Source organism: Homarus americanus, unplaced genomic scaffold, assembly GCF_018991925.1.
Source record: "Homarus americanus isolate GMGI-L3 unplaced genomic scaffold, GMGI_Hamer_2.0 scaffold52512, whole genome shotgun sequence".
In the NCBI taxonomy this organism is placed as follows: Eukaryota; Metazoa; Arthropoda; class Malacostraca; order Decapoda; family Nephropidae; genus Homarus; species Homarus americanus.
The window spans coordinates 1,255,429-1,269,034 of NW_024735442.1; the positions used below are offsets into that span (position 1 = coordinate 1,255,429).

The 13,606-nt window shown below is 36.6% G+C and overlaps 1 protein-coding gene across 3 annotated transcripts in view; it reads left to right on the plus strand.

The window, feature by feature from the left end:
• Positions 1-1,695: 1,695 nt before the first annotated feature.
• LOC121870972 (sortilin-related receptor-like) overlaps positions 1,696-13,606 on the plus strand; it is a 69,064-nt gene continuing 57,153 nt past the window's right edge. For all 3 annotated transcript variants that reach the window (XM_042372967.1, XM_042372965.1, XM_042372966.1), the window contains exons 1-6: positions 1,696-2,011; positions 7,894-8,127; positions 8,650-8,811; positions 9,247-9,404; positions 12,354-12,438; positions 12,726-12,863. In XM_042372967.1, coding sequence (XP_042228901.1) covers positions 1,757-2,011; positions 7,894-8,127; positions 8,650-8,811; positions 9,247-9,404; positions 12,354-12,438; positions 12,726-12,863 — 1,032 coding nt within the window. In that variant the 5' untranslated portion in view covers positions 1,696-1,756. The remainder of the gene's footprint in view (positions 2,012-7,893; positions 8,128-8,649; positions 8,812-9,246; positions 9,405-12,353; positions 12,439-12,725; positions 12,864-13,606) is intronic.

The following is a 13,606-nucleotide window of genomic DNA, read 5'->3' on the forward strand; positions in this document are numbered from 1 at the left end:
GGATATAGAATCCTTGGAAAGAATTCAGAGGAGAATGACAAGACTAATCCCGGGCATTAGGAACCTTGAGCATAGAGACAGGTTAAAGCATCTTAATTTGCACTCCCTCGAGAGACGTAGAGCGAGGGGCGACCTGATAGAGGTGTATAAGTGGAAGGCAGGGCTAAACAAAGGGGACATTACAAAGGTACTCAAACTATCCAACCAGGAGCGAACTCGTAACAATGGTTTTAAATTAGACAAATTTAGATTTAGGCGTGAAATAGGTAAACACTGGTTCGGAAACAGAGTAGTGGATGAATGGAACAAGTTACCAAATATCATCATTAACTCGAATACGCTGAATAGCTTCAAACATAGGTTGGATGCTCATATGAGCAATAGGGGTTGGGTATAAACGGGACTGCCCAGTATGGGCCAATAGGCCCGCTGCAGTTTACTCCATTCTTATGTTCTTAACATGTTCATGGAAGTGAGTCATCCTCACATGAGAGACGCAGCCGGAAGGGGGGGGGGGGAGCGCTAACAAAATTGTCAATGTTATAATAATTCCTCGAACAGAACCTCACATCCATTTACTTCTTAGAGGAGATGAAACAAGGAAAAAAATGGATTTACGCTTGGATAATTTTTAATGAGATATTGGCTCCTTTGATTTGAGGAATATAAAATGAAATTGATGGGTCAACATCAGAGTTGCCAACTTAGCGACTTTGTAGCTAGATCTAGAGCTTTTTGTTTTGTTCTAGCGACATTTTAGAGCGATTTGCGACTTGTCCCAAACCTAAAGATATCCACAGAAATCTAGCGACTTTCTGGATACTCGGTTTTCCTAATTTCGAGCCATAATATATAGCAACGGGGTTACAGGGACAATGCATTTGAACGGGTTGAACTCATAAAACAACTTGGTCAACGCTTACCTGACAACATTCGTGTGCTGCAGTCTATTTCTTTTCTGAGTGTCGATGAATGCTTGAAGCCTATTAAATCAGATATACTTGGTTTGGCACACTTATTTACAGAAGATTCCAGCACCCTTACCAAGATTGATTTCCAGTGGAAAAAACTGCATCACACAATCTGGACAGAAACATCTAACACCCTAAAATTGTGGTCAGAAGTGGCAAATTACAGAGATGCGACAGGTGAAAACCCTTACCATGATCTGGCTGAAATTGCACTCGCTGCCTTATCTCTTCCGCATTCAAACGCAGATGTAGAGCGCACATTTAGTAATATGAACTTTGTGAAATCAAAATTGCGCAACAAAATGAAACTATCGACATTAAAGGCAATTCTTACAATAAAGTATGGGTTAAAAAGACAGAACACCTGTTATGAACTTCCTAGTGATATTTTAAGAAAGATAGGGACTGTGGAGGCATACAGTTACAAGAGAACCTGAACCAAGCACTTCACATGCTTCCAGCTCTACAGTTGTTCACACTTCGAAGAGGACTGGGATGCAATTACTATTGAATAATAGGTAAGTGTGCACATTAAACTTTAAAAAAATAATATTTTTATTTTTACATAATGCATTTTATTTATACTCCGTCCAATATAGTCGGCATTATGAAAATATAATTTAGCGACATTTAGCTACTTTTAGGTACCAGCCTAGCGACATTTGGAAATCCGAGTTGGCAGCCCTGGTCAACATTGTTGTTCGTGTTTACAGCGCAACACTGTCCCAGATGATCACTGAGAGACAGGCAGTCCGTCAGGCAGGAACCATAACACCGCAGGGAATATGATTGATCTGCATCTCAGGGCAGTCTTCTTGAGCTTTGTTATTGTGTTGTGTTTTACTCTAGAGCTGTGCCACTGCGAAAGAAATGGCATACCATCAAAATTCATCAGTATAGCAAGACATAAAAGGTCTGAACCGACAATATTTACTGTTGGTGAAGACGATGGTGTGGAGGGGCCAGAGGCGGACCACAGTGAACACGTCAGGAGGAGACGTGACGCAGGTGACACCACACACAAACCTGAGATAAGTTTGGTAAGTTACGTGCCAACACACATCATGTTCTGTTTTGAGTATTTGGTTTCATATTCAGGTTAAAAAAAGGCTTAGGTCTGGTCATTTAAATTGGTAAATTTGCAGTTTCAGCCCCAACTACTGATTGAGGTTATTATTAGTTCATTGGCTAATCGCAGGTTTCCACTTTTCAGTTTTACAGGCAATTTTTAGACAAAACAAAACATGACGGTTCATTTTGATGACTGCCCCACCGACGAGCGGTACAACGAATTACCCAGAAGTACCCAACTGCACCCAAAAGTACCCAAAAGTATATTAAACCAGGGTAAAATCTTAACGAATATATGTTTTACATCAATAAAACCTAATTAATAATGTTTTCATTGAAATGTAGTCAAAATAATGAAATAATAAACAGTGAAAAATGCTAAATTCCAAAGAGGCACCCATCCAAAATGGAGATATAATTACCGATGTTTCTGTTACTTTGGGGTATTTAACATAGCCGTAGGATTTACTTTTCGTTAGGTTAGCGAAGTGCATCACGATGGATCTGAGTCATCTCCCTTGTTCACGAACTCTTTGGAATTTAGCGTTCGCCAATACTGAAAGTTTTTCGCTGTTTATTATTTCATCATACAAATTATTTTTACAAAATTACACTGAAAATATTATTAAACATGTTTTGTGTATGTGTAACAGATATTCGTTAAGATTTTACCCTTATTTGCTATACTTTTGGGTACTTTTGGGTACTTTTGGGTACTTTTGGGTAATTCGTGGCTCCCGTCAGCCAAAGATCCAGCGACCCCACACTGAGTCTCGTACTAGCAATTTTACCTGGCAATACTTGGTAAAGGAAAGCTGTATGTAAAGGTGATTGTGATTGGTGGATCTATTTTCGGCTGCATTACTGTCAGAATAAATATTAAACAATCCAAAGGTAGAATTTTTATAATAATAAACTATTCATTGTTATTTAAGATCATGAGAAGTTTCCAAATATGCTTATATTGGCCTAAATAATGAAGAAAATTTTATCCGAGAATCTTGTGGCAGTCATCGTTGTAGTTGAGTTGCCAATTCATTAATATAGTTTCTACATTATTTAACCAAATATATGAAATTTTGGAAACTTCTCATGATCTTTAATAAGTGTTTGGCACCTTGTTCCTGTGTATGTGAGTCCTGTCTTCAAGAAGGATGATCGTCACCCCACGAATAATTATAGACCAGTGAGTCTGACCAGCATAGTAAAGTACAGTATGCCCTTCAAATTTGCGAGGGTTAGGTTCTCAAAATGGCCTCTGCAAATCACAAAATCCGTGAATAACATTTGCTGACTGGGGGGTGGAGGGTTACATTTTTACTTGTGTACAAAGAAATGTATACAGTATTCCCTTTACAGTGACCCCTCGTTTAACGAACTCAATCCGTTCCAGAAGGTCGTTCGTTAACCGAAAAGTTCGTTAACCGAAACCATTGTTTCAATGGGTTTTTGGGTAATTGGTTCCAGCTCACCGAAAATTTCCTAAATTCAACAAAAATGGTAGAAAAGTTCACTTACTTTGAGGTGTGTATGTAGAAGGCTCCTGGATAATGATGATGATAATGGGAATTAGAATGGTGGTGGAGGATAAGGGAGAAGAGAAGGCATTGGGGTGGAAGAGAAGTCACCCCATGGCGCCATTTCACCCATAAAATTTTAGTTCTCTTGGTGTAATTCAAGATTATTTTCTTTAAATCAACACTGCACTGCATTATATATTGTCAATATGTAAAATATATCTCAAAATGACCAATAATTTGCTTGGAAACACAGAAAAAAAGTGTTTAGTTGAAGAGAGTCTCAAGCAAGATGTTACTTCCAGTGAAAACGGAGAGAGACTAACGCCTGTTTGCTGTGTTAAGAGGATGGATGCCGCGCATTAAACTAGTCACTTTACCTTCAATTATGTTCAATAATTGTTAAAATGCCTGAAAAATTGAATATTAAACTTTTAAAATTATTGAATAGTATAAACTTCTTGATATTTACTAAAATAGTAAGGAATTTAAGCCCTAGAACCGATTAATGTATTGGCTGACTGATGCTAAAGCTGGTTGCCTGGTCAGTGCAAGCGAAAACATGTTGAAGTCGGTTCGTAAGAAATTCGTTAACCGAATTTTTGTTTGTTAACCGAATTGAAGATCCTTATGGAAGGCAGTTCGTTAACCGAAATTTCGTTAAACGAGGGGTCACTGTATATGATTGCCCTTAGGATAATTATTTATTTTCCCTGTATTGTATGTATGTATGTGTGTGTGTGTGTCTCTACATACACACATATACTATACAATACAGTACATATGTACAATCAAAAACAAATTTAATACAAATGTGACAGTTTACCCTCAAGTCTACTCCGTGCTTTGTTATTAATAAAGTACGGAGTAGACATGAGAGTAGACTCACATTTTTAATAAATTTGTTTCAGAAATTTTGTGAGAGGATTTTCCCATTATTATTTATTTGTATGTTTTGTGTGTGTCTACACACACACACACACACACACACACACACACACACACACACACACACACACATATTTACAATACAGTCGACCCTTAACATATGCGGGGGTTAGGTAACAGAGATACCCGTGAATGTTAAAAATCCGTGTACTTTTGCTGCCCCCCCCCCCCTAAAAAACCCCTGGCCCCCCATGTCCTTATTTACCGTATATACCTGTGTGTATTTCGAGTTTTTAAGACCAAATTATTTTGCAAAAAATTGGGGGTCGACCTCTAAAAGGGTAATAGTTTCGTTAGGTTGAAAAATATTTACCAGTAACTACCAGTAAACAATGGAAACGACGCACCAACGCACCACCAGCTGTGAGTGTCGGTACAGTCGCCAGGGCAGATCTCTTGCGTCATCATAGCTAGCCCAAAGTAGCCAAATGCATGGTATGGTATACACAGGACGATGTAAAACAAAGTATTCATTTGTTAAAGTTTATTTATAGATACTGTACATAAATTTTTGTTCATTACATTTGAAACATCAATCTTTGTTAATTAAATTTGATACAAAAGAAAACTACGATACCGTATTTTCATTAAAATATTACATCACAAGTATATTTTACCTTAACTGTGACTGAATGAATATATTCTCAGAAATAAATATGGAAATGTAATATTTTGGCTGAAATGACGTACATATTACTGTACAGTGGAAAGTGGGATAAAATTATGAAAACAATGACTTTCGCTTTCTTTCGTTGTTCAAAAGATTTTACCGTAATCGCTTTTCGAATGGTTTTCAGTTAAAAAACTGTTGTACTGTACTCGTACTGTATTACAATAATATTCTATCCTATCATTAGCCTTATAATCCCACAACTGAAAACCATTCGAAAAGCGATTACGGTAACATCTTTTGAACGAAAGAAAGCGAGTCATTGCTTTCGTCACTTTCCACTGTAATACGTACATCATTTCAGCAAAAATATTACATTTCCATGTTCTCAGAAATAAATGGTAGTTTTGTTGAAATGTAATGTACAGTATTTAATATTAAAATGCAAAAATAGCTATAAAAACAATTAATACACCCGTAATGTACTGGCTGGCATCTCGTCCCTGCTCCCGCGTCCAAGGTCACCACTCCTCCCAACTCGCTCCCTCCTCCGCCTCCTCCACCTCCACCGTCACTACTGCCGACAACAAACACAAATGTTTTGTGAATAACTGCACCTCCACTTCCTATGTACAGTACTGAACTGTACTGTGCTGTACATTTTTACAAACAATAAACATGGCAAGAAAAGCTATTAAAAAAAAAGAGATAAAAAACTTCACTTTACTGTACAGTTCCTATCCTCGGCGACAGGACGGGGGTCATCGGGCTCATCGTCACTCAATTCCATAACGGGTGGTGAAGTGGGGGCGACGGTGGATTCAGCTGCTTCCTCACTGCCGCCAGTGATTGGTGTTAAATCTCTCCTTCGGTGATCAAAGAACATGGTGATGGGGAGTTGTTGTCTCTTTCATTCATTTCTTCCATGATGTTTTTGTATGGAGCGAAAACGTCATCCATCCCTCGCATGAATTTCAGGGCACGCACCATGGAGGGGGTCCATACTATAGGCCAGGTTTTTCAGTGCCTCAATATTCCTGGTCATCTCCCCCAACTTCTCCAACGTTATTTCTTGGTGCTCTTCCTCATCCTCTTTCCCTTTCGCTTCCTCTTCCTTGCCTGAGTCTACTAACTCCTGTAGATCCTCCTCGGTCAGCTCAGTGTCGTGCTCTTCAATTAGCTCCCTAATCTCGTCCTCTGCCATGTCCCGGAAGCCTTCAGCAGCCACTTTCCTTGACAGTGCCAGGGTCTTTCTGAATATTTTCATTAAAATCCATCAAAATCATTTTCCTTGTCATCGTCTTAAGCACCAAACAGCTCCTCCCAGTCTTCTCCTTGAACAGGGCTAGAGGGTACGTGTTTTTCGAATCGTTTTCAATTAAAAAAATGTTACAGCACATGTATATTTTACCTAAACTGTGCCTGAATGAATATATTCTCAGAAATAAATAGTAGTTTTGCTGAAACGTGATGTATTTCAATGTAAAATAGGATAAAATACATGACGAAAACAAGAGACTTTACCTAACCTTCCGATGTTCAAGATATGTTACTCGTTTTTTTAGTAGTTTCGGTTAAAATACTCTTATATTAGTGATATTCTATTCATACTGTGCTTGATATAATACATTCACGGAAATGTAATAATTTTGCAACTACAATGCTGATGTCAACACAAGCGTGGTTACAGCGAGACTGACTGAGTGAGGGAGAGCTATGCGTGTGTGTGTGTGTGTGTGTGTGAGGTTGCGGGAGCGGGCGGTGTCCCGTGTTCGGTGCCGCGCGCGATTTGAATGTACTTCAATTACTTCAATGTACAGAATATTCCTCCGGCGGGGCAATCCGCGTATTTGCAAATCCGTGAATTCTAAACCCGCGTATGTGAAGGGCCGACTGTACAGGTAAAGGAAATTACTGTCTCTAGAACGAATGGCTTCCTGTCCCAGCCGCTAAAATGCCAGCAACTTTAAAACTACCCACAGACATTCTTGGGTACATCCAGGGTGTCATCCGCGAATAATAGAGGACCACGAAATAAGAATCCGCAAACTTGGGGGTCTTACTGTACTTGTATGTTGAAAAATGTTAAAATTGACTTTGAATCAAGCTTTTTGATAAAACAAGATACTGCATGGACCAAAAATATGAAAACACCAAAAATGATGTTACATGTTGAGCCTAAGGGTCTAGTGTTATCTACAGAGCATTCACCTTATGCACAATGCCTGAACACATCCATTTTCACATCTAAACTACCACTCTTCCTTTGTCACTTGTGTTCTTGACACCATTCCTATCTGTAATTTACTTATTCACTGTTTTTAAGTTTCTATCCCTATATTTCACCAGTCTGTCATTATTAGAGGTAATTTTATGTAAATAAAACTTGGAATGTTTTGAAATACTGTATATCACAATTTAAATCATGTGTTTCGATGGGAAATTAATGTCTGCCTAACGTACATTACATGAGAGTTGACTGCACATTTAACAATTCAGTGCAGTACAAATAATACTGTAAATTATAACTGTACAGTGCTGTAATAAATAAATTAAATATTTGTATTGGTGGATATAAAAAATGCCAGTTACTTAAGTGTACTGGATGATATGTTTTTTTTTTTATTAAGAGTGTAAGTACTGTATAGTACAATGGATGTTCCATTGTTAAGGATATGTATATTGTCAGCTACAGTACATCCAGCGCTGAAAATGTAAGAAGTTACGTGTTTTAAGAAATATTTTAAACTTACGTTTTAACTTGAATTCTTTTCAGTTTCTCCTGAATGACAGCCACCACCAGGTGATGATAGACTGGGCTGGAGAAGGAAGTAAAGTGGTGGTGTGTGTCACTCGAGATGGTACCCAGACAAATGCTTCGGCCTCACATGTTTTCATCTCAGATGATTATGGAACCACCTTCAAGAATGAAACAAACAAGTTCAGAACTTTTGGTGGGAGACCAGCTATCATCAGGAAGTTTTACAAGAATGATAGATTTACATCAAGGGTAAATATGTTTGTTTTTAATTTAAAAAGATATTTATATTTTATGTACGGTAAATGCAGAAGGTGAATTTGCTTCAAGTAACTAGAATGACTGGCTCATGAAATTGGGTAAATAGAGATTTTACATAGATGAATTGTGACTCGTTAAGCTACAAGCATTGGCTGCTTGTATTCTCATTGTAAAGGAAAGATTGTAAAGGAAAGATTGATTTGTTAACAATTTTGATAAGAAATTACTTTTTTTTATTGTACAGTATACACACTGTACATGGTGTGGTAGGAGCCATGAAAAGATCTAGTTCTTGTTTTATGTCAAATAGTAGTGTGCACCTTTAAGTTTTAATTATGAGCAGGTGTGGACACTACAGCAACACTCCTCTGTTATAGAATCCATTTTTAGATGTAAAGTACAGGTATTTTGAATACAAATCCTTTCATGACTTTTGCTGCAATTTATTTAAATTATAATTAATTTTTAAACCAAACTTAATCTCCTTTATTTCTTGTCTCTATTTAATTTCAGTTTGTCTTCATTGATGTGATCAATAAATACATTTTTGTGACTCAAGATTATGGGAAAACTGTTTCTAATGTCAAAGTGCCATTCACACCATCTGAAGTTACCCATCATCCATTTAATGCAGAAGTCTTGTTGATTTATGATATGGAGGACCCTGAGCGCAAGGTTAGTTAATATCACTTACCTTTACGTTATTGCATTTTTATCATTTGGCAGTAGTTCTTATTAAGAAACTTCATGATTGGTACAGCTATAGTAGGACTGTAGCTACATCACCTTATTAGACTTATCAATGTGTTTTGCTCCTTTATTTTTAAAGGTTTAGTTCTATGGTTTATCTCATTTTGAAACAATATTTTAATTACATGGGGATTTGTTTTTTATGTTACTGCTCGTGGAACACTTAAACTACAGCATCATGGTGCTCTATAAATACTAATCAAATTAAAATCTTTTGAGAGTTTGTGACAAATTAGTTTTATAAAATCAACCTCTCCATTTTATGTGCAATTATAGTAATAAACTTTGATGCATCACGTGGGATACATAATTTTCTTCACTAATGATTTTATTTAATTGTTTCCTTTCTTATTTACACAGTTGTGGATAAGTGAAAATTTTGGAGAGAGTTGGCGGATTATTGGAATGTTCGTTAAGTCCTATTACTGGTCAGAAACCACGTTCCCACCTACCCTGTATGTTGAGAGAGAGGAGCCATCAGGATCAGCATCCGTGGTTTCTTCAACAGAACTCTTCAGGTTAGGAATTGTAGTTTTTATTTTGCTTTATGTGCAACATTCAGGTTTGTATTGTACAGTATTATAGTGTTATTAGGTGGCAATTGTTCCTAGACACCCACAGTTTTTCAATGTATAATCCGGGTCATTATATAGTTTAGGGTTTGTGGATTTTAGAGTTTTTCATGGTGAGAGTAAGCACCTATGATTACTCTTAACCAGTGCGTAAGGTGTGTGCAAATATGAGTTACTTTACAAAAATACATATTGACTCACTCATATATATATATATATATATATATATATATATATATATATATATATATATATATATATATATATATATATATATATATATATATATATATATATATATATATATATATATATATATATATATATATATATATATATATATATATATATATATATATATATATATATATATATATATATTAAATAGTATTAAATATTACTGTACTTTCACATACTCAAATATAGTATGCTTTAAATACACACCAAACATACTTAAACTTTATAAGTAACAGTTAAACAAAAAGCAAAAACGACATATAGGATAGGGAAAAAAGTAAAAAAGTGTAAAAAATTAGGACCATCTTTATTTCTGAAATGAAAACTACAACTTTCTACAAAGTAACTTTTCTTGTTTTTTTGTTGGCAAATTCTTCAATGACATTGTCAAAAACTATTTCATTTGTCAATTGTCGGTCTATAGACAGTATGGCAAGATTTCTCAACCACAAGGTGCTCATAGTAGATCTTAAGTAATTCTTGATCAGTTTTAGTTTCGAAAAACTCCTCTCACAGGTAGCAACACTAACAGCAATTGTGAGGAAAATCCTCAGCATTATTACTATATTTGGAACCGAGTTCCCAAGGTTATACTTTTGAATAAACTGCAAAAGTTCAAGGGGGCCTTCTTTCCACGTCTGTATTCTGTCTTTAATAGTTATAGCAGCAACAGCAACAAAATGCTGAAGTCTTTTTCTCTCAACGAGGAACTCCTCTTTATCAATGTCGTCGTGATCGTGATCTATTTGACACTCATATTTATCATCCAAAAGATTCAATGGGGTAAGGAAGGCATATTTCTCAGCAAGTTCATGAAGCTGTTGAAATCTCAAAGTTATTTCTTGGATCACTCTGTCCAGCGAAGAAAACATTTCTCTCCTCAATTCAATGTCGTATGGCAATTCAGCATCTCGTGATCCTTCACCAAACATTTGTTTCTTCTTTTTGGGTCGACGCTGACGCTCCATGACTATCCCCAGATCATTGCAAATTTCTTTGGCATAGTTAACTCCATTACTCACTAGCTTGTCCCTGTTTTCAACTAGAAATGTTTCTAATGCCCTAACCAATAATTAACCACAGAGAAGAACAGTATATTTTACCCTCAACTATTTAATTATGTCCGTAACTTTTGAAAGTCCTTACTGTTGTCAGACAAAAGCCACCCCGATCAAAGTAGGGGGCTTTCGTCTGGGGGGCTTTTGTCTGGGTGGCTTTTGTCGGGGGGGCTTTTGTCTGTACCCCAGTGAGGATAGTGTCTTAGTATAAAATCGCAATGCTGTGAAACAAAATCTTAATATTTAATCTCAGTACCGCAGCAAAAGTCACATCAATATTTTTTAACCAATACTTTAATATTTCTTACCTTATAGTATTATGTCTTCCAACGAAGTAAATAACTGGATCGAAAACACAAGAGAACTTAAAAGTCGTCTAGCCTCCCCTCGTCTTGTCACGATGGAGACTTGTGCAGAACTGAAGTGAATTGCTTGTAACTGGTGGATTGGTCGGCTGTACATGAACTGATATGACCCGAGACTGCATGGTTTTGCAGCTACTGGAGACGTTAATCCTTCCCTTTGTATCGGCGGCAAGTTAATCCTCGTCGTGTCTGACCTAACACCTGACCCACACCACATGAGCTCACTGGCGTACTTGTTTGAAGTTGTTTCCTTAATCCTCAACAGGTTACAGGTTGTGTGTGTGGCGGGGGGGGGGGCATAGCAAGGGTGTAGCTCATGACGTGGCCGTGATGATGTGGGTCAGGTGTTAGGTCAGACACGACAAGGATTAACTTGCCGCCGATACAAAGGGATGGATTAACGTCTCCAGTAGCTGCAGATATGGGTGATGAGCAGACCCAAAAGTGCCGCCGGGAGGACCGCCCCCAGCTACGCTAGTGCTCTTAACCACTTGTGTATCGAGTCCTATATGAGCTGAATAAAATTGTCTGGTGTTAGCCAAATAAAATATTTAATAAAAGTGGCATCACTGTAGTGAACTGATTATTCACTGGAGAAAAGAGTGGGTGAGAATCTATTAAGATTGGGACAAGTTAAATCCTGAATACATATTCTACATCACTCCTGCTTGTATATGTTAGACTCAAAGACCAAATTTGTTCACCGAGTGAGAAAATGGGCATTGGGAAGGTAATTTTTTTTTTTTTAAACAAAGAGTACACAGGTTGCCTGGAAGGAACTAAGAGTCCTTGAAGACTGATACTTGAACTATCATTGGTCACATTTGAAGTGTCTGTGACTGCAGAGTTTTCTCATTGTAAACAAAGCAGTGGGAATTTAGAATGACACAGTAACCAAACAGAGGTTGAGAATGGGATTTGTTTTGTTTTTTCGTAAAGAACGCATCTTCAGTTACGTACTAGGGGCTAATGAGAAAATGTGGTTTATGAGTTTTTCATTTATGAGAGCTTTATCAAAAACATAAGCATCCGTATACTATATTAGGCCTTGTACAATTTATATTAATAAGTGAGACCCAATTCAGATACAGAATCCTCTGTCAGTCAGTCACAACTGTTACAATACAAACACCCTCCTCAGGAGTTTAATAAGGTAACTCTTATTAACATGTAAGGATCATCATGGATTGCTATAGACTTGGTTTAGAAAATATGACAAAATTTGATTTTTGCAGGGATGGAACCAGACCAACAACAGTCATAACAGGTGTAGAGGACTTTGAAGTAAAAGATGAATTCCTCTTTGCTGTGAAGAAAGTGGTAAGGTGAATCTTTGTTTGACAACAAATGTCCATCCTTTGAAGTCAATTAGGAGCTGCTCACTTTGATTCATTCATTCATACTTTGTTTCTTGTTGATGATGGTACATTTTCTCTGAGAAAGGGTATCAAATTTTTTAGTACTAAAGCGAATTAATGTTAAGTGAATTAATGCTAAAAAAGGGGTAACGTTCGATTTTTTCTTTTAATTACTACTTTGCTTTAAAGGCTCTGTTTGTAGTGTAGGACTAGAAAACACTTAGATATTGATTTGTTTAATTTTTTCAGCACCTTCTGGGATCATCATCTAAAGATGCAACTCTACAGATGTGGATATCATACCAAGGAGGACCCTTTTTGAGGGCTGAGTTTCCAAATACCCTTGAACATCAGCACTATTATGTTGCTAATATCTCTGAAGGCCAGGTATGAATAGAAAATGATGTCAGATTTGTTCTTTAAGTTCTCTGGTAAATTTTTAAACATAATTTACTACCAGAGATAACTAACACTGAGGTCTTGAGTGCAAAATAAAAAAAATTAGAGGATTTAAAATAACTTTTGTAAATTATGCAATATCTGTAGATTTTCAGTCTGCAATTCACTGATCTGCACCCCATTTCATTGTATTTACAAAGTGTGTCAAATCTGAAGAAACTTGCATCTTGTGCAGTATGGAACCATACAGTGCACTGAAAGATATTAAAAATGCTTAATAAGATAGTTTAATGAAATTGGTAGAAAGGTATGAAATCCTCAGGAATGCATTATACAGCCTATTGTGTGAAATTTATTTTGTAATGTTTTGAAATACTGTAAAGATTAAACCGAGATATTTTATGAATATAAAAAATTTCCAAACTTTGTCTGGATTGGTTGGTTTACCGTTATGTTTATCATCCAATACTGTACTGCAATAAATAATGATACTAGTTACAGTACAGTATAGTAATTAGAGGAATTTTAATGCTAAAATTAAAGCTCGGCCACCATCAAATTTAACTTGGTGTAAAATGATATTAGAGTTGCAAACACAAGATTTTCTTTGATAATGCTTCCATTGTCTTCTTGACATGTAACTTTTTTCTTCTTTTTTTTCCCTTTTTTTTATGGGGATTAGCCCACCCGGGCACAGGTCACTGACCCACATAGGGGCCTGGGGGGCGAAA